The following is a 22,989-nucleotide window of genomic DNA, read 5'->3' as shown; positions in this document are numbered from 1 at the left end:
CAGTTATTACTTTCTGAAGGAATTTCCTCTGGTTTGTGAACAATAAAAAACAATGACACAATTATTACATGTTAATAGAATTTCATCTGGTGTAGGGAAACAAATTGAAAAAGTCAAACTCCATTAAAGAATAACATCCCAAATGCACACCCCATTTTCAAAAATAAGAATCCTATTGTTTGTCGAATTACACCCAGGACACTGGGATTGGAAAGCATCCATCATATAGACTAAGTTACAGCTCAACTGGCAAATTACAAAAAAAAAAAAAAAAAAAAAAAAACAGTAAAAAATTGTTAACAGGGGACAGTGTCTCCTTTAAAACCTTCAAAACATAGTAGGTAGAGGTTGCACCTAATATTCAGATGTTAATTTGCATATAGGTGAGAGGTTGTTCTGAATAAGCAGCTAAAATTGATTTAATGTACCAAGCATTTTATAATATTCATTTTTAAAATGAAAAAAATCCTTCCACAACCAACAACACATTCAAATTACAGGACAGAATGACTTTCTACAAGTTACTTTTTATGATTTCTTTCAGGATTTGAACCCAAAACCCTGGGATTAGAAGGCTAGCATCTTGACTATCTAATGCTCCAATTCAATGGGCAAATTTATAATTGTGTAAAAAAGAATAAAACTTGTTACATTACTATACATGTACAGTACAGTACACACAAGACAAAAATTTGCAAATAGCTTTTCTTTTTTTTCATTTTTGAAAAGACGAGAAAATATAGAATACATAAGTTAATTTGAAAAATGTAAATAATGAGATAACTATATATTATCTCTATCTAAAAAACCTATACTATATTAAACGTATATAAACTAATAGACAAACACAGCCAAAAGCTGTTTTCATGCAACTGTAGCAAGAGTAAAACTCTCTCTGGAAAGCAAGTGGCAAGGTAGTGACTCGGCCCCTTCCTCTTAGCGCCGCTACAATTTTTTTGCAAAGCTTCTTTACCTGCTCCACCAAGTACATAATTTAGCAAGAGCTCAAATGCAGGGGGTCAAATGATGCCATTTTTGCAAAGATAGTAAACTGGTCTGTACATATCCGAAACTCTTTTCAAACTGTTTTCTGATAAGTGCACAAGCTCCAGTTTTTGTGCTTAATTAGATTTTAATTTTTTGTTCATTCATAATTTTTTATAAAATGTTCAACTTTACTTTTAATACTATATAACATATCCATACTGCAGATTTAAGATAAAGTGGATATAGTTTTGTGCTACATACAACATTCTGTATTATTTTAACAGTAATATTATAATTTTTAATGATATTAAAAATCATTTTACAGAATTAACAAGACCCAAATATGACCTGCATGCGTAACTTTGGAATGTGCTGTGCGATAAAAATTTGTTGAGACACAATTTGCTCTCTATAGCTTAAATTCACCATTTTAAAACTCGATTGCAAGCATGCAAATTCCTATCTGATCAGTGGCATGCAGCCATGAGCAGTTTCACTATAGCCTCCGCACACGCCTGCTGACTACTTGTGCACTATGGACTGCTGCAAGGAGACTAACAGACTATCTTGCCACTTCTTACCATAGGGGGCGGTATGACAGGAACTTACTTTTCCTGCACAACCGTTTCGTTACCCCGAGTTTCCTCCACTATGATTTTCTCTTCTTCGGCCAGAAAAACGGGAGGAGTATTGTCCATTTGAACTGCAAACAAATAGAAAAAAATTACACTAATTACTCTACGTGAATCCAAGGACCTGGTATTTTGCAGCAAAGATTGAAATAATAGTATTTTACCAGATGTGCAATGGCGTCTGTATATATTTTGCCAAGATTCCACTAAAATGTTGCATGACATTTCCAAAATGTGCAAGTGACTATAGAGGACTATTTAACAAATAGATACTGCAACTACTGCACATGCGTGATAGGGAAATCGTAACAAGAGTGTTGTAAGTTTGGCTAAATTTATACTCAGTTTCATATCCATTAGTACAGTCTCTGGTTTTAGATTGACTCAAATAAATCTTTACAAATTTGGAAACTAATTTCCCAACCTCAAAACACAGCCAATCTGAATAATTAATGATTCCAGAAATTGCAAAATCTAAAGTCCTCCTGAAAAATCTATCTCATATATTACAACAAAATTAATGTTTACATCAAAATGATATAACACTTCCAAATTGTTGTAATGATTTCGTATTTCTTATTGTTGCATGTTATATATATATGAGAACAACAATGCAACCTGAACAGTTTGAGAACCTTGTGCGCATTCTAATACTCAAAGCATTAAAGCATTATATAATTATTTGCTTATATAATATTTGATTATATAATATTTGTGAGTTTTTGTCAGACTCTCAGTACATATTAACTGTTGAGTATATAATCTTCTGACATAATTTCACACAATATATATAAATATCTGATAGAAAGCTGCGGCTAAAGCAACAGTATAAATCGATAAAATATATTTCTACAGATCTAAACTTTTTTAAATTAGTTTAGAAGCAGATACAGATTGAGGGCTATGGGTGAAAAATCCCCTCCCAATTTTGTCTGTCAACATTGGCAATTTGGTTTCCAATAAATATATTCCAAAATGGTGGTACTGCCTCCTGTGACCATGTGCCCTTTAACCCATGTTTGGAAATCATTAATATATAAGTATAAAATAAACTTATGTTCAGAGGGAATTACATAAGAATGTTAACTCAAACTGAAGAGAAGTTGTTTGTCCAAGATGAAGAAAAAGTTAATTATTAAAGAGAACGATAACAAGTCATGAATATGTAAACTCATAATATGAATATGCAAATTTATGCATATATCTTATCTTATTTGTATTATTCATTGTTTCAATGTTTGATATTATTTTGGAGGGACGTTAACAACTTATTTAAACAAAATTCTGGTTAACAATTTTGACAGTCCACATGATTTGAACCCATGACCCAGGAATTGGAAGGTAATCACCATAAACACCAAGCTATAGTTGCCTGTGAAACTGCATTTGTGTTAATTTTTTGTTTCTACTGCCCTTCAATGAACATTCAAGTAATAAATAAAAATATATTCAGGAATTAATTAATGCAAAAATGGTGGCAAGCTAGAAATTTCTTTGAACAAACTAATGATTCTATTTCTCTATCTTGTGCTGTAATATTAAATATATAACACAGCACAAAAAAGCAAAACATACGGTGAATAGAAAAATGGATAAAATATAACCCATTGAAAGCAATCAGGCCATAATTATTTGGCAAAAAAGTGACAGCAAAAATTAATTACGGTATCTATAAAACCTCTAAACAACTACCTGTATGTTAATATAACAGAAAATGATTTAGGGTATTTTGCAAAATATGTTATCGCATTTTCGCTTTTTCTTAGTAGTATAGTAATACTATATGTCGGTATCCATATAGTGCTTTACAAAAAAATAAGTCCAGAGTGCTTTACTATATTATAACATGTACTACATTTAATAATATATAATATAAATATTATATATTTAATACTATGTAATATAAATATTTTATAATATAAAATTTTAATCTGAAAGTATGAAAAACCCCAATCTTTCAAAAATACTGAGTTGACACCTATATGTTGACTTGACATTGCACAACTACTGTAGTTGGCTTTCTAATATTTAAACAATGTGCTAAGTTTTGGTTAGGTTCAAATGCACTTGAGTATAGTACAGTAGTACATAGTTTACCCCGCAGAAGTAAATCAATTGTGGCGGATTCAAGGCAGGTGGGAGGGGAGAGGGGCATGTTGGAGCTAAGGTGGTTTATACCCTACTCCTGTTAAAGCTCCTCCAGGACCCCTCTATTCAAATCAAGTTGCTGCATGTAGCACTTGGAACACAAATAATGTATAAATCAAATAGGTATATCAAATGGCACTGATCAAATCAACAAGTGTGCATGTTTTTGCTCCCTCATTCTTTTTTAGCTATCAAAGATTTTCCAAAAGTTCCTGAAATTAACTTATATAAACTACAATATTCTCCATATCCCAGGGTGGTCTCAACAACGTAATAGTGTTCTTCTTTAGTGTAAAATACTTGGTTGAGATACAATATTGATAAGCAAAAGCTAAAATGACAGAAATTCAAAGCTTCCAAATAGAACTAGTAATTTTTCATTTAGTATTTCTTCAGTCAAAAGTCAAAAAGGGTAGAAGCCAGAAAATTAGAGCTAGATGACAATACTAACAAAAGAATCAGGCAAGAAAATAGTGGAATAGGTGAGACAATAAAGAGGTTTAAGAAATAAGCTTGGAGAGTGAATGAACAATAGACAAAGTAAATACAAAAAAGCCAATAATAAACCTTAAAGACATGCCTGTATGAATACGCCATTTTATTCCTAAGTATTTGCATTTAAGCATGTGTAAAAAATCAGTTGCTTCTAATGGACGTCAATTCTAAAAGAAGCCCCTGTAGGTGATCATTTGAGGTCTCAATAACCAAGTCTCTTTATGGGAGCTGATCAATTGGAACCCTTTATGCACTATAACAGACATTTTAGTGGCTTGGGGAGGGGAGAGCTGATCATTTGCAACCCTTGATACTCTATAACCAGGTCATTTAATGAGGCCCAGGAGTGGTGAGCTGACCATTTGCAACCCTTGATGCTCTAAAACCAAGTCACTTAATGTGGCTTGGGAAGAGGAGAGCTAATATTTGCATGCAACCTTTAACCAAATCAATGTTTCTTGGGGAGTGGTGAGCTGATCATTTGCAACACTTGATGCTCTATAACCAGGTCATTCAATGAGGCCCGGGAGAGGTAAGCTGATCATTTTGGACCCTTGATACTTGCTGATTACTTGCAACCATCAGTGCTTTATGATGAAGCCTGTATAATGTTTACGGAGTGAAAGGCTGACAATTTAGGATCCTCAGTGCACTAGAACCTAGTTTTTCAATGAGCTTAGAGAGTACCGTGATGTTTTTCCTGTTTGGGGAAAAAAATAGTCTGAAACACTTTGTTAGGATTGAACATAAATTTTTTTTAATGGAAAACCAGCACTTAAACACAACTCCACTCATCTATTTATCTTTTCCCTTCCCCCACCCTTCCCCAAATAAACATTCAGACGTAATTGGTATTTAGAAATGTGCAAGTTAGCCTCTTCAAAATACATGACTGTTTAATCGTCATACTCCATGTGCAAAGCAGGTGAACATTATGCTAATTTGTATATTTACATATTCATGATGCAATTAGGACTTTGACATCACAGGTTTTATTTCAAGAAATATTAAGGTGTCAAGAGTTAATAAAAAAATGTGAAAAGTAGGAATATAGTGATTATAAATTCAAAACAATTTGTTAACAAGCTAAAAACAATGTAGAATGAACTTTGAGAGGTAAATGCACTTCAAAAAAAAAATAAAATAAATTGATACAAAAAAATAATAAACTGATAGCAAAGAAAATAATAAAAAAGATGACAAAATAATAAAAATAATATAATGAATGATGATAATTATTATTATGATATTAATTAACAGTAAAAATTGTCAAAATATGATGAAAATAATAATAGTGTTAATAATAATATTGATAATAATAATAATACCCAAAGTAGGGAACAGTTTAAGTGCAAGATCCATAATAACTATCTAGACAACAATCTATTGTACAGGACACAATAGGAGACAAGTCTACTACCGGGGGTAACATATCTGCAAAGGTAACGTTAGTATTCCAGTCCAAAAATTGGCATGAAGTGAGATACAAGACAAGACATATTAATACCAAAGTATTTAAAAGAAGCAAGAGTGAATATGCGAATGATGTGAATGGAGTAAGTTTACCTAGCACAATACAATGAAATGCTATGCATAACACACTAAGTTCTGTTGTAGAACATTATTATAAAAAAGAAATTATAAGTCGTTATTATCTTTTTCTTCCTTTTTGGCTAGAAGCGGTTACAAATGTAAATCATCAAGAACGACTAATATACCGTGGACCGCGCACTGTAAGGCTGGCCATTGGCTTGTTAGGCTGGACATCGGTGGTTCTGACTGGAAAAGAGAAGGTCTACAAATAAGACATGGGTTTAAGCCTGCATGAATATTCATGTCACTTTCATGCATAATTCATCCACAGCCAGGGAACTATGCATAATTATATAGTATGTGTCGTATGCTTTTCACTTAACATGCAGATGCCAATGCCTGTAGAAATGCCTTTTGGTTGTCTTCAGTGATATTCCCCCACAGTAAGATTTGTTAATTTGAGGTGAGTGACAATCAATCATCTCATATCTGATTATTATCATCTCTGATCTGATCTTCTGATTATTACCACATGTATTTAAAATGCAGAAACCAATAATTTATAAGATTATTGACAACAGTGATGATACAAAAAAAAAAAAAAACTGAGAAAAACAATGTTTTAGCAAACAACATAAAATGAATTTATAATGATCAAAGGGAAAAACAGTAGTAGAAATACAGTAGTAAAATGATAATAAATACATAAAATAAATATATAATGTCGATAAGGTCTGACTTTTTTATACCTTGTTTCATGAAATTTGTCAATCATGGTAAGTCAAATAAAGATGAAATTTATTAAAAAAAAAAAACCAAATTAGTTTTTTATTTATTTATTTTACGCTAGTCACCGTAATGAATCTTGCAAGACATCTTATTTCTTTCTCACAACTAAATAAATATAATGCACAAGACTACTTGAGACTTGACTGTTTATATTGCAATTAAGATCGCTTTCCAAAATAATTTCAATTATGGGCCGAAGTCTTAATAATATTTTTTGAACCAACACATTTTCTTATTTGTCAACATAATTTCATTTTTATTTTCTCCTATGCCTATAAGCTTTTACTGCAGTTTTAAAATTTTATTTTTACTTTTTTACCTGTCTTCTTCTGACATCCCTTCAAATAAAGTTTGCTAAACAAGGTATGAAAAAAGTCTTGCCTAAAAACCAAAGATATACCATCTATCATAAAATACGGAAAAACATTTGACTCCTTCAAATGGAGGGTCCAGATCACCTCAGCACACCATGGTTTAGGGGTGAGGGACCTCTAGATGACCGGCAATGGTACTATTAGACTTAAATTTTAATGGGATTTTCTTTTCCACCTTTTTTTTTTGCAGTTAGGGGGTCCCAGTTTGGTCTCAACAGAGATGGTATACCTTATATGTACGAATTTACAAAATAATTCTGAAAACTTAAACAAAAATATATAGATATACATATTAATTTAATATAATGTAAATGAAATTAAAATTAATTAAAAATGAATTTAACAAATTTCAAAAAAGCGAAGAGGGAAAAACATTTAATATGTGTCTTGTATTAGTATGAGTATTTGGAACAAAATATAGAACTGATGTGGGAAATGCACATGCAAACTGACAAGGTGCACTCTTTAAAAGACGTGTAGAAAACACGCAAAAGGTCGGTTGATAAACATATCAGTATGTTAAGAACATATTGTGGAAGATGTGTATAGTTTCCTTGCAACGTATTGTACAAAATGCAATGCACACTGTACAAGCTCGTACAGGCAATGAACACTTGTGCAGTTTGCACACGTGCACTTTCTACAACATGCAATGCATGAGTGTATTATACACATGCACATCACACATATATGCATTTTACATATATACCATAACAATATATATGGAATATGCAATGCACATGTGTGCATTTTACACGTATGTATTATGTACAAAGCATACAGTCCATGAAATGTACAAATACACATATATCACATACAATGCTCATATTGTTTTATACACTTAAAATGTAGGAATTTCTCCAGTTAAAGTAGTATTATAATTACAATATTACATAGTGTTGGAAGTTGTAAATTAAAATGAGACTGCTGATAAACTAATTTTTTAGCTTCTACAAGTTTCTTATACAATAACAATACAGCTCGAACAACTGAAAACTACATAGAAAATGCCATTCCCTTTAAAAAAACAACTACACTAGATAACTTGGAAGAATATTCTCAGAAATCTTTCCTGGGTAAATGTAAGTGACAACATACATTTTGATACTTTTGCATTAGTTTGTATTTTATTCTGTACATGAAAATTTCACAATTAGGATGTTCGTCTTTCAATCCAAAAGACCTGGATTCGAGTTCAGTGACTGCTGGTTATTTTTCCCTCATGACTAAAGCTATTCCACTTCCTAGGCCTCATACCCTTCCCACACTAACAGAAAATCTTTCCACTTTAAACAATTAGTAACAAGTTTTAACAACTATGATCTCCAAAGATACTTTTTTGTTTCGCACCCAGTAATCCAAACCATGCGAAATCACGGGCGAATAGCAGTAGGCCTAGATATCTAGGTTATGTTTTCCGTTGCCTGATAGCAGTATGAACGCATGCACAGTGAATCTCAGGACATAGATAAGGACTGCTTTTCTTCAGAGATATCACAGGGGTCCCCTGCGATATTTTACGTGAATTTGCTTTCACACTATACACAAACCTAATTACAACTGGTAACTAGTTGTTACTGTAAGCAAAGTATTGGCAGTGTGAAATGGGTATAAGTTTGCAACTCATATGTCTAGTTCCATTCTTAGATTGAAGAGAGTACTAATGAGAATGAAATAAATATTTAAAAAAATTTCCAAAACAGCCAAAAACACCCCATATAAACTAGATCCTAGCTTTTTTTTCTGATTTTAGGTCAGTTGGGTTTTTGCAAAACAAATATTTTGTCCCTATTACTATTATTTCTAAAAAAAATCTAATCAAGTCATTATATTTGTAAAATTTAATTTATAAAACAAATTAGAAAACCCCCCAAAAAGCCAACAATGAACTAAATCTTTTCTCAAACCAGCCATGGTAAAAAATATCAATTTTTAATATTAATCAATTTCATAATTACATTTTAAATTATTTTCATGACTTTTTAATAAGTCTGCTTCCCCTTTTTTTCCACTATTGGCTTCTACTTTCAAGATGATTGCTATCGTTTACTAAAATAAATGCTCAGACTCCAGCCACACCTAAATCCATCTAAATCCTAAATTTGTTTTTGAGAATTCCACATTTAGCATCTATTCAAATTTTCTATAGCTTACGGTACACCAGAAATATAAGACCCACAACCTTAGGGAAAAGGAAAGTTGGGAATCGGTTCAGAGCAGAGAAGCTTGGAAATCTGTCATTAAATGAAGAAAAAGTCCAACCCATGATCAGAATGAACATGGACTCAAAATGTAAATGATAATGATGCTGAATTTGATTGCCACTTAAAGTTATTTGGGGATACCATGAGCGTACAGTATGATAATACATCAGGCTGAGCAAAACATCATTCCTATTATAAGTTTCCTGATGCAAACCATTATTCGAAATCAGCAATGTACTCCTCTAAGTACTGTTAAACGTATCAAACAGGTTAAGCTGGGCACACACTGTACAGACGGTCGACAGCATATGAAATTCCATAAAGAACGCAATGTGTCACGGGACGTGTAACAGATTGTTTTTAATGACGAACTGCTGAGTTTGCCACCAACAATTAGCAAATGGCGTTGCAATGTCAAGTACTCACTGAGAGCAGAGAAGAATTTGATTGTTTTTGTACAACGGGCCGACACAGTGTGTGCCCAGCTTTCAATATACAATTCACCCTCACCCCAATTCGAGACCAGCTTTATGGAACCTTAAAAATGGGGTGGTCTCGGGGTTCAGCCTCCATAATTAGAGGGTTAGATTTGTGTTAAAAAATTTAAGATTGTTATTTGGTTCTTTAAAAAAGTGGTCTCAAATTAGAGGGTATCAAAATTATGAAGGGTGCAGTGTACTGTATCTCATATTACTAGAAACACCTGATTTATAAACTTCAATTAGAATCTCAATGAGGGCGCTACTTATTTATGACAAAGAGAAGAAATCCACTGGCACAGGTTGTTTCAATGATGTTATGCTAGCCATCCCATAGATAGGCAGTGGTACTAGTCCAAAAGAAACTAAAAGTTCTAAACAGAATTTCATAAACCTCTAGAGGCAAGATAATTAAAGAAGGCAAAAATTTAAGTTAGAATAAAAATAATAGTGTGAAAATAATAAACAATAAAAAAAAAATTCCAGGCAAAAAACCTGTATTATATATAAAGCATTAAAGTGGATATATTCATGTTATCTCTAAATATGTAATATATTATAATTTTGTTGTACTTGAGGGCAGCATACAACCTGTATTTGTAATTTTTGTAGGAGTCGCTGTGTGTGTTACCTGATATGCGCGAGTTTCCTGATGAAAAGCAATACGCTTCTATCACTTTCAGTATCTGAGTATCCTCCTCCTGGTGTTCTAACCTTTGAACTTGAAAATTTGCTAATTTTGCAGCTGAAAAATACACAAAAAATGAAATAAATTTAGAATCTAATAATCATAGCAGAAAAAAAATTATACAATGTATTATGAAAAAATATGGTCCAAATTTGCTAATTTCAGATCTTGAAATTTACACAAAAAAGAAATTAAATTATTTAATATATTCTGTTTTGTAGCATATATATCATATAGAGATCATTAACAGATATAAGGTATTATGAATAGATATTTTCCAAATTTGTAAAGTTTAAACATACAGCTGTTTAAAGAACATTAATTGAGACATTTTTCTCTCGAAAACCATCACCAAATTGTTAAAAATTGTTGTTTTAACATTAAAAATGGGGAAAATAACAAAATAGCATGATGTATAGATATATAAAGGTTAGTTTAATGCAATAAAAATAGATTTTAAAAATGTTAACATTCCAGCATGTTTTGGCAATTATCTCTGAAACACGATTTGCGACGAGTGACTGGTTTGGCTGGTCTTTGCCTGAATATGATGGTACAGTAAAAAAAGTTTTCTATTTAAGCTCTTGCTAATTAACTACTCTTTTCCTGCCTCTTACTCATTTTGCTGAATAAATATTATGATTATAAATAATCAGCATGTACTAAAAATATCACTTGTCATTATTTTCTTGAGTTCCTAAATAATTTACTGTTTATGAGTAATTTAAACATTTACTTGGCTTCATCTCAAAACAGAAATAAATGTTTAAATTAGGTTTTATAATTTGGAAATAATTATAAATTAATAAACAAAAGTGTAAATTAATAGTGATTTGAAAAACAATAAAGTATTTATTAGTAATAAAAACAAAGACTTAAAATTGTTTCATTTTCCATGATAATTTATTGGCAGTTACAACATATTAAATGTTTGTTCTGTATGAGCAAAAGTTATTTATTTTTTGTACTGTATTTTGCCTAGTTTATCTGCATTTATGTCAATAATTTTCTTAGTGTAAGCCACACTACATAAAGTACACAACTGACCTACTTACTGATGGGGGGTGGAGGTTGTGGTGTGCAGGGTCTTAAATAAAGCAGGTCCAATGTTGTTTGGAGAAAGGAGGGGACTTAGGTGTGGCCATGGTTTTGGAATCTATGTACTGTAATTTAATTGGCAATTTTTATCAGTTTTATGTAAAAGTGTAAAGAGTAGATCGTACCATACAGAGCACTTTTTTCCACGGTCCTCAATCTTAAGTGTAGCTGATAAAATCAGCACAGGAGCAGGCAACCACACCAGGTACCTATTCATACTTTTGGGTGGAGAGAGAACTAACCTTGCTTCTTTTTGACTGATGTCAATAGCTTGCGTGAAGACTTGGGACTTTTCACGACCCCTTCCCCTTTCATATTCCATACAGTGTGGGGGCTGATGGGTGGAGCCGGACGCAGAAAGCTGACGCTCCTTAATTTGATTGGTGGCGGTGATGGAACATCTTGGTTTCTTGCATTATTTGTGTTTTCTACTCTACTTGTGATCTGAAAAGAGGTAAAAAAAATGCGAATCTTATATATAAAATATTGTAGTTATAGATATAGTATAGAGACAATTACTATTTTGCACTATCAAAATATAACCATTATAAACATTTAGAAAAAAAAATTCCTGAAACATAAAACTACATTATAATGCAATATAGATAAATATTATTGAAACAAAACATTGAAACTGGGCTCAAACCTTTGACCTCTCAAATATTATAGCCACCGACCTCAAAGGTATGGTGTGTCTAATTCAGCGCCTTTGTCAGATGTCATAAATTCAATTATTATGATAGATAGTTTGTAAATTAACTTTATTGATTACTTGTCAAATTGAAGTTTAAAGGTTTACATGGTGGATAAATAATAGGAAATTCATGTGGTATACTATTCATTTAAAGTATCACAAGAAATTTTTTTCATTGCTATCAAAAATTATTTATCATGTCGATTGGCTTTGATACCGGTAGTACATGACTTTTATATCCTTTCTGAATGTTAAACAGGAAACTCAAAATTGGCATTGGTACTTAGTGAAATGTGTTAGAGCACAGGTGGAGCGTTGAAGATTGTACAAACTTTTATGCTTTAGGAAATGTGTTTCGATGACAGTAATTACAGCATGATGCGTTCATAAACCCTCTTAAGCCATGTAAAATATGCGCAGACTGTCATTTAACAATGTTATTCCATGGAGAACCCAACACGATGGGGTGTTTCGCAATGCCAACAACAATCCGCAGACTGCATGACATTGTATATGCAATGGTGTAACGCCTATGCGCTCTGGGTCAGCAGGGGCCCCCGGCCCCTGGGGGCCCCTGTTTGGCCGCAGCCCATAGGGATCTACAACCCTGATTTAAAAGAGCTCTGTTGATACATAACAGCATAATGTATGACTGTAGGACATATCAATTTAAAATATAGATTTGTAAAAAAAAAAAGGTCTGAGTGCCATTTCTGGACATCTAGGGTTGCTGTAATCATAAATTTTCAGACCTTAGCACCAACAATGGTGGGGCTGAAGTAGTAAAGACCCTTCATCTATGAAAGTCCCTTCGGACCCATCTATTTCAAATTCTTTGATCCGCCATTTATAGATTATCATTTATTTTGTCTTTAAAAACATGTACATTGACACACATTATTAAAAACGAGCACGTCTAAAATCGTACTATGGAATTGGCGACTTGGACCAAAAAAGGGCCCCTAGCCTCAGGAAGCCACAGGGCCCTCTCCACGGGCGTTATGACATTGGGCATATGCCACAGGCATAAAATCAAAATATCTAGGGTTTTAGTCTAAAGTCGACCAACAGACACTTCTGTGAGCCCCACCAATTGGATATTGTTGCTTAAGTCTCAAACGTGCATTTGAGGGACAAGCACATTTCTGTTCAGTTTAATTGACATTCTAGGAAGATCCATTATTTGTGTCTTATACATACTTTATGTGGGTATTTGGTGAAATCAATTGCCAATAAAAAATATATATAATAGTTGAAATAGTCAAGTGGGGAGTGTTCTTTTATGGTCGCTGCACATCTCTACACTTGCGTTTACAGCACATAGACTTTTTGTATTTTGCGCTTTACAAATTTAAAACCAATAACCATTTGTTCCATCCAAAAATTGGCTTTAGAAATAATAACCAGCAGAATAGATATGACAGAAACATTATCCAACCTCTAAGGATTATGCACTTTTATTTACGAGGTAAAATTCAATGTAAACTCACCTCTCCTAGGAAGACTAAAACACTGTTTACCTCCTGTCGGAGATATGCCTGCCAAAGTTTTGTTGAAACCATTTTGAATGAGTAAAAACGGCTTAGTTGCTTAACTGCCACAATAGCCTACACAAATTTTTATTCTTCACAACTACGAAAGATTTACAGGATGTACATCCAACCACAGACACAAAAAAAAACTCTTCTCTTCAAATTAATTTTCTGCAAATCAACTAATCATATTAGCAGCATTAATGATAGCATTGCGTCAGCGATTCAGCGTCACTGTTTCCTTTAAGTCACCTGTGCCCGAAAGCATCATCGGGGAAAATACACTCCGTCTCCAGAGAGAATATGATCTCTTTCTTTCAGTGTGGGCTTACATGCTATTGAACTTTAGGGGTGTAGAAGGAAGTGGAGAAATTGAATTAGATCGCAGTGTGGGATAATGCTGTTCATGCCAAGAGAGTTCATGTTGACAAGGATGCTTGTGTATCGAATCTGACTGTTTGAGTTCATGCCAAACACATGTACACCATTAAGCTTAACACCTACAGTATTAAAGCTGTTGGCATGAAATTGAAAAAGACGATATCTAATGTATATAATAGAATAAATATACAGTATACATAAATATAAATGTGTATAGCAGTGTTTGTAGTGTGTAGAGACTCAACTGATTGTGAAATTGCTACTATCACAGTTCATAATATGGATTATATAGTTTCATGTGAGCTTCAGGACTTAATTGATCGACCAAGACAAAGTGTAACTTTACACTGGCCATCTTGTACCGATATTCGCACTTGGATTCAGCGCACAAAGACGATTTTTTTAATATGCACATATAACATTGCCATTAAATACGCAAAAGTTTTTAACTAAACATGTGGCTAAAGGACAGATAATAGGATGTTGCAAATACTGTATACGTGATCAGTTTAATCATACAAATTTCAAGTGCATGAATGGCAACATTCGCTCAGAAAGATTTAACCGAGTACTGATGTTTGTTTGATTTATGTGGAAGTATTATTGTTTTGAAAGTTCAATGTACATGACTTCAAACAAAGTAAAGAGCATTTCATATTTTATCAAATTGTTTTAAACAAGATATTATTTTTTATTTATCCTAACCATGATTTGGTTTCTGACATAATGTAACAGCGCTATCAAACATTGCTTGCAGAGGACTATAGATATCGGCAATTGAGTGACAAAACAGTTGGATGAGATGTAGAGTAGAAAGTGTGACTAATTTAGTACAATGAAGACCATTGTTCACTTAGTATAATATTCCAATTTGGCAAGCAAATTGGCAATTAAAGGATGAAACTATAAAATGATTATGGTTTATTTCCTGTCTTCCAAGAATATGCAGTTTACAGCCATGTCCTTATACAATTTATTTATTCATTTATTACGGTATAAAAGATAAATACATAAATAAAAAAAGGTAGTAACAAAGCTAAAATTGTCTGTATTACAAAAAATTGCACAACAAAATACTATTTAATGGGTTACAAAAAATTACAATTACAATAAAGCGATCTAAATATATAAAAACTGTCACAACAAAAGGACCCAATAGACACAACAAATTAAAGGAGAAAAAAAAAACACCAAGAGAAAAAACAAGATGACATAAGAAAAATTGAATTTGAAGAATAAACATGCATACATGCAACAATACATAAAAAACAATAAAAATAACAATAAATACATAACAGCAAAATAATAAATACATCATCCTCATATGATTCACGTAAAATATCATAGGAGTGATGTTTTGCCCTAACTGACATGTTATCATACCGAATACTCAATACGTCTCCAAGTATGTGAGTATTCGGTACAGTAACACATCAGGTAAGGCAAAACATTACTCCTAAGGTATTTTCCTGATGTAAACACACATCGTAATAGCACTTATAGTACCCGCTGCTACTAGGGGATCGGATTCATCACAAAGTGCAAGCTCGGTGGTCTAGTGGTTAAGACATCAGCCTAGTTACCTGGAGTTCATGGGTTCAATTCCCACCCAAAATCATTTGCAATTTTTTTCCCCGGTAGTATTTGGGGACGTACTGAGTATTCGGTATGATATCACGTCAGGTAGGAATAAAAATCACCCCTATGACATTTTTCGAAATAATATTATAGTAATAATAATATTGCCAAAAAGAAAGATGACCCGTTAATAATGTTTGACCCTAAATTCATGAACATCAATTGATTGCCATAACAAAACAGTGGCATGAGATGTAGATTTAAAAAAGGGCGGTCTTTTTTTTTTTTTAATCGGAACAATAGATTATTTCGATTTTGTTTTTATCTTTGAGGGAGGGAATGTTTATGTTTGGCCTGTAATTGTAAATATTTTATAAAAACTGGTTTAATTTTATAGTTTTTTAAAGAAAATGTATTTGAAGTCACAAAATTGTACAGTTATTGTTGAATAATAATAATTGATGCGGCAAAAAAAAACAACACTTTTTTTTAATTCCCGCATGAATTTTTGACACGCGCGGGAGTGATAATCTAATAAATTTTTTTTATTTGCCCTAAATACATACATGCAACAATACATAAAAACAATGAAAATAACAATAAATATATTAACAGAAAATTAATAGTAATAATAAATATATCATTATTATATGAATAGCTAAAGAAAATGATATCACACTTACATCTGACATTTGTATTTCCTGTTGTTTTTTATCACGCCGCATCACAACTACCGGGGCTGGTTGTTGATTCTGTAACCTCTCTGTTTCATCAATAAACTCTTCCTTCTCCATTAAAGTACTAGCCGAGAGTAGAACTTTGTCGGCGCCATTATTTGACATTTCAAATGCATTTGTAACCACCTCAGTATCATCGACCCGCGTCAAACGTAAATTTGGCAATGTTATTTTACCCTGCAAATACATATATTGTTGTGGTTACACAGCAGACCTTAGTAAAAACGTGACGGAGATAATGAAAAACAAGTCAACAATAGAAATTTGAACAAAAATGTGTACAGTGGCATATCGGAATTGAGGCTTCCGTAGAGGTCTATGCAGCATTTACCTTACCAACATTAATATCAATCTACTTCTTATATTAGCTAGAGATAAACTACACATTAGGAAGAGCAGACATGATACTCTGTGCATACACATGTACATTGAATCATCAAACATATTGATACAAGATAGACATACTTTCATGTTTGATTTTGGCTGATATGATTATCGTTTTAGGAAACATTGGATTTTAATAGTAATGCTTACTTTCAACACAGAGATTATATCTTTATTATAGTGTTTAATACCAAACAAAATAAGCCATGCAACAAAAAAAAAAGGACTTGATTATACTGCCTATATAAATCTTCTCAATGAATTTCATCTGGCTACATCATTTTGTTCATTTGTTGATCTTGACCCGGCATACACTTAGCCTAACTGAACTAACCTGCATACCCCAACCCAAACTGAACTATGCATTATGAGGTAAGGACGTAACTCCACTAAGGCCTAATGACTCGCATACCCCTACCCTAACTGTATTACGGAGTAAGGACATTAGTTACTCCACTAAGGTTTATAGACATACATACAGATGCATATATAATATAGTTCTTATATTCTTTAACGCCTAAATTGGCTGGTAATTTTTATAGTAAAAACTTTATATATATTAAAAATTTGATCTCTGCCCCATTGGAAGAACATGTTCGCTGCCAGGGACGCGAGTTCATGTCCGACAAAGTTTACTTGTGGCACCAAGAACTTGGATTTACGTCCACTCGAGTCGAAACATACTATACCACTATTGTATTGTACGTATACTTGCTGGCGGCAGTGGTTGCCAGAACACAAGCTTCCACCCTGGCGGTTCAGAGAAGATGTGGAAGTAATGAAAAATAAAGACTGTATGTTTGCTTGTGTTTCATTAATGGGAGTGATTTTCATTATGGTGGCCCTCTTTATGCCTTAGCGTATGGGATGGAACTTGGAAAAATGCTTGGCAGTGAACATGTTAATATTTATTTGACACTTTTAAATACAGTAAGCAATTTATATTTTTCACAGATGTGTTACCAAGTACAATATATTTTTAATAAAATCTAGGCCAATACAGATACAGTACTTACCTCATAAGTAAACCCACTCATATTCACATCCGGTGAGAGAATAACTAATAAATTTGGAAAGAGAAGGAATATTCTTTCTTCTTTGATAGTGTCTAGGATGACTGAGAATTGCCACATTTTAACAACACCACCAAGGGTGTTAATATTCTGCAAAAAAAAAAAACAACAAAAGAGGGGCTCATATAAATGATCAGGTGATTCCATGTGTTTTAATCATGAGCATTGCTGTTTTCAATGGCCAACAACTGCCATCCCATTTTTTATATTCATTACTCCATCACTATTTAAACCACTGCCCAATCTACCAAGACCACACCCGTACTACTACTTTTATTACCACAACAACCACCAAATCTATTTATTCATTTATATTAAAAATGCACAAAATGTTGAAAATTGTTGTCTGCATAAAAGCAAAATTACTCATAACATTTACAATAAAATTGCATAAAAATTAATCAAAAATGTTCATTAACACTACATAAGAATACCTTGTCACCATTCCCATCATCCCTAATATCACGATTTCACTTCCATTATAATAATCATCATCATCCCACCCACTGCAATCATTGGCATCATCACCTAATCATACATTATATACCCCGTATTTCAAAATACACATAATAAAAGTAAAATATTAAAAATCAAAATAAGTAGGCCTATACAACCACATACAATTCACAGCACCTTTAATAATGACTGAAGTACAAAGTAAATATTTAATATTTTTTTTGCAGCACTTAATAAGGTTTCTAAAGCTACAAATGCAAAAAACTGGTTTGAACATTTGAACTGTACTGACAGATAAACTATCGCAAAACTAAACAAATCCCAACCACTCTGTATATCAGAATAACCTCCTGACGGCCTTTAATGTTTAACAAGACATTAACAAAGCAAGCTGTCAACTAAAGAGCTGTCCACACTATCAAATTTTATTTGACACAAAAACTGTTGTATGCCCATATATAGTCATGATGTGCCTATATATGGTCATGATGTGATGTCATCATGACCATATTTAGGTATGTCACATGTTTTTGTCAAATAAAATTTGATAGTCTAATCAGGACATAACAAAACTTCATCCACCTTTACAGTCCTGAGATTTCCACAAATAATGTTCAGTATTTATTGTCAAAGTATACAGATAGCATACAAAGAAAACTGGATGAATAACAACGAATGAGATTAGTCACTTCGCAGATTGTATACTGTTGCTCTGTCCCTCAACACCGAATAATTTACACAGGGCATTAATGGGAAAGATGGGTAATTCCAATGTTTTGTTTATACTCGAGAAAGAAGATTACCTTGATCTTGTCCTTAAGTTTTCAACATAAAATTCAATTACTTATGATCTTGTTTCTGAGTTATCCTGCTAACAGCGATAAATACATCCAGTAACCTCTTTGGCGACAGTAAGAACCTCTATATATAGTAGAACCTGTCCTTTGGGACACCTCAATTAAGTGGCCACGGAATGAAGAAAAGTATATCTTTTAAAACTACAGCTCACCTCTATTTAGGGGACATCCCAATAAGGGGCACTGTTTATGGGTCTCAAAGTGTCCCCTAAATAAAGGCTCTGCTGTATTTGAAATCTCTGATGAACTGCTATATTTTATAAGCCATAGCTAACTTTTGAAATCGTCTTGACAAACCATATTCAAACCATAAAATGATTGAATAATCCAAAGCCATCAATAGAACTAATAAACTAAGCACCCTTACCTGTTCATGATTACTGCTTTTACCGGATTTTTTTATAAAATGTTTTCTAGTTTTGTAAGCAGAAACCTTGATACACCATGTACTAAACAAACAGGGGATCTGACATTCTGTCCTAAACAGCTGTTAATAAGTAAACACAGTGGAACTATCTTTGAAATAACTCAACCAGAATTAACAGAGAAAAAATGGGATCCTACACAGCAGATATTTGTGGACAGAATGCTATCAAATGTACAAATTAAACTAATGAAAGTAATTAGAGTATAGCAATCAAAGTAATGTATAAATTATACTAATAAAAATTATTTTAAGGGGAAAATGTATGAAATATACAAATGAAAGTATTTTAAAGAGACAATATATATAAATTATAGAAATAAATATATATAAATTATACAAAATAAAAGTATTATAAAGGGACACTTTATAGAGTATACAATTGAGAACATTTTCAAAAAAGACAATGTACAAATTATATAAATCAATGAATTAAAAAAAATGTACCATCATCATCTTCATTATCTGTATTTCCCCTGTTGCAGAAGGTTAGATTCCCAGGTTGCTTCCAGTATGAGCATGAATAATATTTTATCCTACTGTACATTTCCTTCTGTAAATTGTGTGTTTGTGTAGATTGTACAAATAAAAATATTTGAAATGGACAATGTATAAATTAGAATACGAAAGCATTTTAAAGGGATAAACTACAGAGCATTTAACACATGAGAGTATTTTATGAAGACAATGTATAAATTATACAAATGAAAGTACTTCAAAGGGAAAATTCAAGTTACTGTATATAAATAACATCATTTTAAAGGGACACTGTTAATATTATACAAATGAAACTATATAAAGGGCTAATAATAAATTATACAAATGAATGTACTTCAAGTATTAGGATGGTACCTAATTTTTCATAGCAGTCAATCGTTTTTTATTTTGACATGTATAAAATAATATCTGGTTACTTTTTTTCTTTTTATTTCAAACAAAATTAGAATATATTTTTATAAAAGATTAGAAAGTAAATAATTACAATAAGTTAAAAAATAAAAATATTATGTATACAATGTATTATTGCGAAACTCTAATATTATTATTATCTATATCATGAAAATTATTAAAGGTCATCAGGTTACGTTTTAAAGCAATAGTTACCTGGTGATGCATAGGTAATGGCCAATGAGATGGAACAAATTGAAACGAATGCGAATAAATTTCACGGTTCCCTGATAAGCACGGTCTGCGGATTGATTGTAATCACAGAACTTGGCTGTTTGTCTAGCCGGTGATTGTCTAGGGGTAATAGGCTAGACACTCAGACAAAAATCCACAGGTACAGGACTTTGAAACAAAGTCTGATAAGTGGCTAGCTTTATTGTAAACTTATGCAAACTAAATTAAATAATTTATGCACAAGAGAATAAACACAACTTGAATTAGATGATTTAATTAGTTTGATACGTTATCACTTTATACATCAAGTGGAAAATGAAATTATTAGCAAAATTTGTCAATGCTTAAAAAGCCACTTTACAAAATAAATGAAAAACTGTTAGATCAATGTGATTTTTTTTGATAACTGAATTTGTGTCAAGGAAACTTAATACAGGTTTTCGTTTAATTAAAGACCACTTTTATAACTGGGGTTTGTAAACTTATGCAAACTAAATTAAATAATTTATGCACAAGAGAATAAACACAACTTGAATTAGACGATTTAATTAGTTTGATATATTATCACTTTATACATCAAGTGGAAAATGAAATTATTAGCAAAATTTGTCAATGCTTAAAAAGCCACTTTATCTAAAATAAGTGAAAAACAGTTAGATCAATGTGATTTTTTTGATAACTGAATTTGTGTCAAGGAGACTTAATACAGGTTTCCGTCTAATTAAATACCACTTTTAGGACTGGGGTTTTCATGGACTTTAATCAGAAAATTATTCATTTGGGGGCTACCAAAAAGTGGTCTTCTAATTGGAGGGGTCTTTAATTGGAGGGAACCTGTAGTTTCATTTTATCCCTAGATAACTGCATGTATTCTAGGTTTTTGCAACTCAAGATTCCCTCCCAAGTTCCCATTAAACCAGGTCCATCAATAACCATTAAAAAAGTATGGTCCCTTTAGACTCTAATAAATGTCTTTTTTTTTTTCCAAATTTGCCTCATGTTTGTCAGCAGGAACGCACCAATTACAAGAAGGAAATAAGTAATGTGTAAAGTCACATTCGCTAAAAAAAGTGAAGACATTTTTTGTGGTAGGAATAAATGTCTTTAGATTTAGTTGAAAATATTCATCTGGTTTGTAGATACGATGTGAGAATTTTCTATTTATCAAACCAATTAACTTGACCTGACCTTTAGTAATAGTTTTCTAAAGATGATATTCATGTAATGAACATCAAAACTGTTAATAAAGGCAAACACTATAGAAGTGGAAGAGGTCTGACTGCCTTCATTCATTTTGTATACACACATTGAAACGTTCAAAAGGTACTACCACAGGATGGGGGCGACCTATTTACAAACTATTTTTAAGTTCTTTTGAAGGACGCCCTCTAGTTTGTGGTAGTACTTTTCTTGAGATGGGATTGTGTCCCAACGAAACCCCAGGAGTCGGACCTCTTAATAATAATAACTTTATTTATCCACGGATACTCATTTCAATCTTTTTACAAAGGTTGGTCTTCCAAGAGGCCGTGTACTTAAACTACTGATAAGATAAAAGAAAGGGAAAACAAACATGGAAAAGTAAAAACCTACCAACTGTAAAAATTAGGAACTAAATACTACTTTTAAAAAATTTCAAATTTGAAATAATAAAATCTGCGGTTTCAAAAACTGGTCAGGTTTGACACAATATTTTTAAAACTCTTTAAATCTTTAGCATTTTTTGCTTTTTCTGATAATGAATTCCATAATTTTGATCCATGATAGGTGAAACTTTTCTTTTTGTATTGCAGTTCTATACTCTCTGGTAAAGCTCAATTCAATTGGTTTGATAAATAGAAAATTCACAAATGTTGGGATAAAACGAAAAGACAGTAACTCCAAAAAAAGAGAGACATTTTGAGATTCAATGTTTCAATCTTTTTGATCATTATCAAAAATGTTGGGATTGTTTAATGCACAGTTGCTGATGTTAATTTTTAATCAGCGATCTAATTATGTTGGGCGAAGCAAATTTTATGGCCCTCTATCCACCTTTATTTAAGCCCCTTACACATCCTTAAATTCCACTCCCATTATTCAGAGTTTACCAATGTTATCACTTACCCTTACTTAAAATGTCTACAACCCACATTTACTTCTACAGCTACAACTCTGTTAATAACGAATAATGACAACTCAAAAACAATACATTGTAAAACCAAGTTATTTATTCCACAGCACAATCTTAACTATTTAATATTTATCTCCTACTAATACTTTACAATTGAATATGAGTAAACATCAGCAATAATCCTACACAGGAAAGAAGAGCATCCATTCCC

The 22,989-nt window shown here is 32.3% G+C and overlaps 1 protein-coding gene across 10 annotated transcripts in view; it reads right to left on the bottom strand.

Annotated features, from left to right (window-relative positions):
* Window positions 1-22,989, bottom strand: part of LOC117117650 (rho guanine nucleotide exchange factor 6-like) — a 74,683-nt gene that overhangs the window by 6,849 nt on the left and 44,845 nt on the right. For 5 of the 10 annotated variants that reach the window (XM_033262029.1, XM_033262028.1, XM_033262032.1 and 2 more), the window contains 6 exons: window positions 17,750-17,896; window positions 16,296-16,526; window positions 11,670-11,871; window positions 10,273-10,386; window positions 1,597-1,690; window positions 11-28 (listed from right to left, as the gene is read on the bottom strand). In XM_033262029.1, the coding sequence (XP_033117920.1) occupies window positions 11-28; window positions 1,597-1,690; window positions 10,273-10,386; window positions 11,670-11,871; window positions 16,296-16,526; window positions 17,750-17,896 (806 nt within the window). Of the gene's footprint in view, window positions 1-10; window positions 29-1,596; window positions 1,691-5,980; window positions 6,042-10,272; window positions 10,387-11,669; window positions 11,872-16,295; window positions 16,527-17,749; window positions 17,897-22,989 lie in introns of all 10 variants that reach the window. The other 5 variants (XM_033262036.1, XM_033262035.1, XM_033262033.1 and 2 more) reach the window with 5 other exon arrangements.

This window comes from Anneissia japonica, unplaced genomic scaffold (genome assembly GCF_011630105.1).
Source record: "Anneissia japonica isolate Jap-2015-1 unplaced genomic scaffold, ASM1163010v1 scaffold3334_len1275209_cov185, whole genome shotgun sequence".
Taxonomy (NCBI): Eukaryota; Metazoa; Echinodermata; class Crinoidea; order Comatulida; family Comatulidae; genus Anneissia; species Anneissia japonica.
Note: the sequence above shows the minus strand (reverse complement) of the source record. Positions and strands in the feature narration are given on the sequence as shown.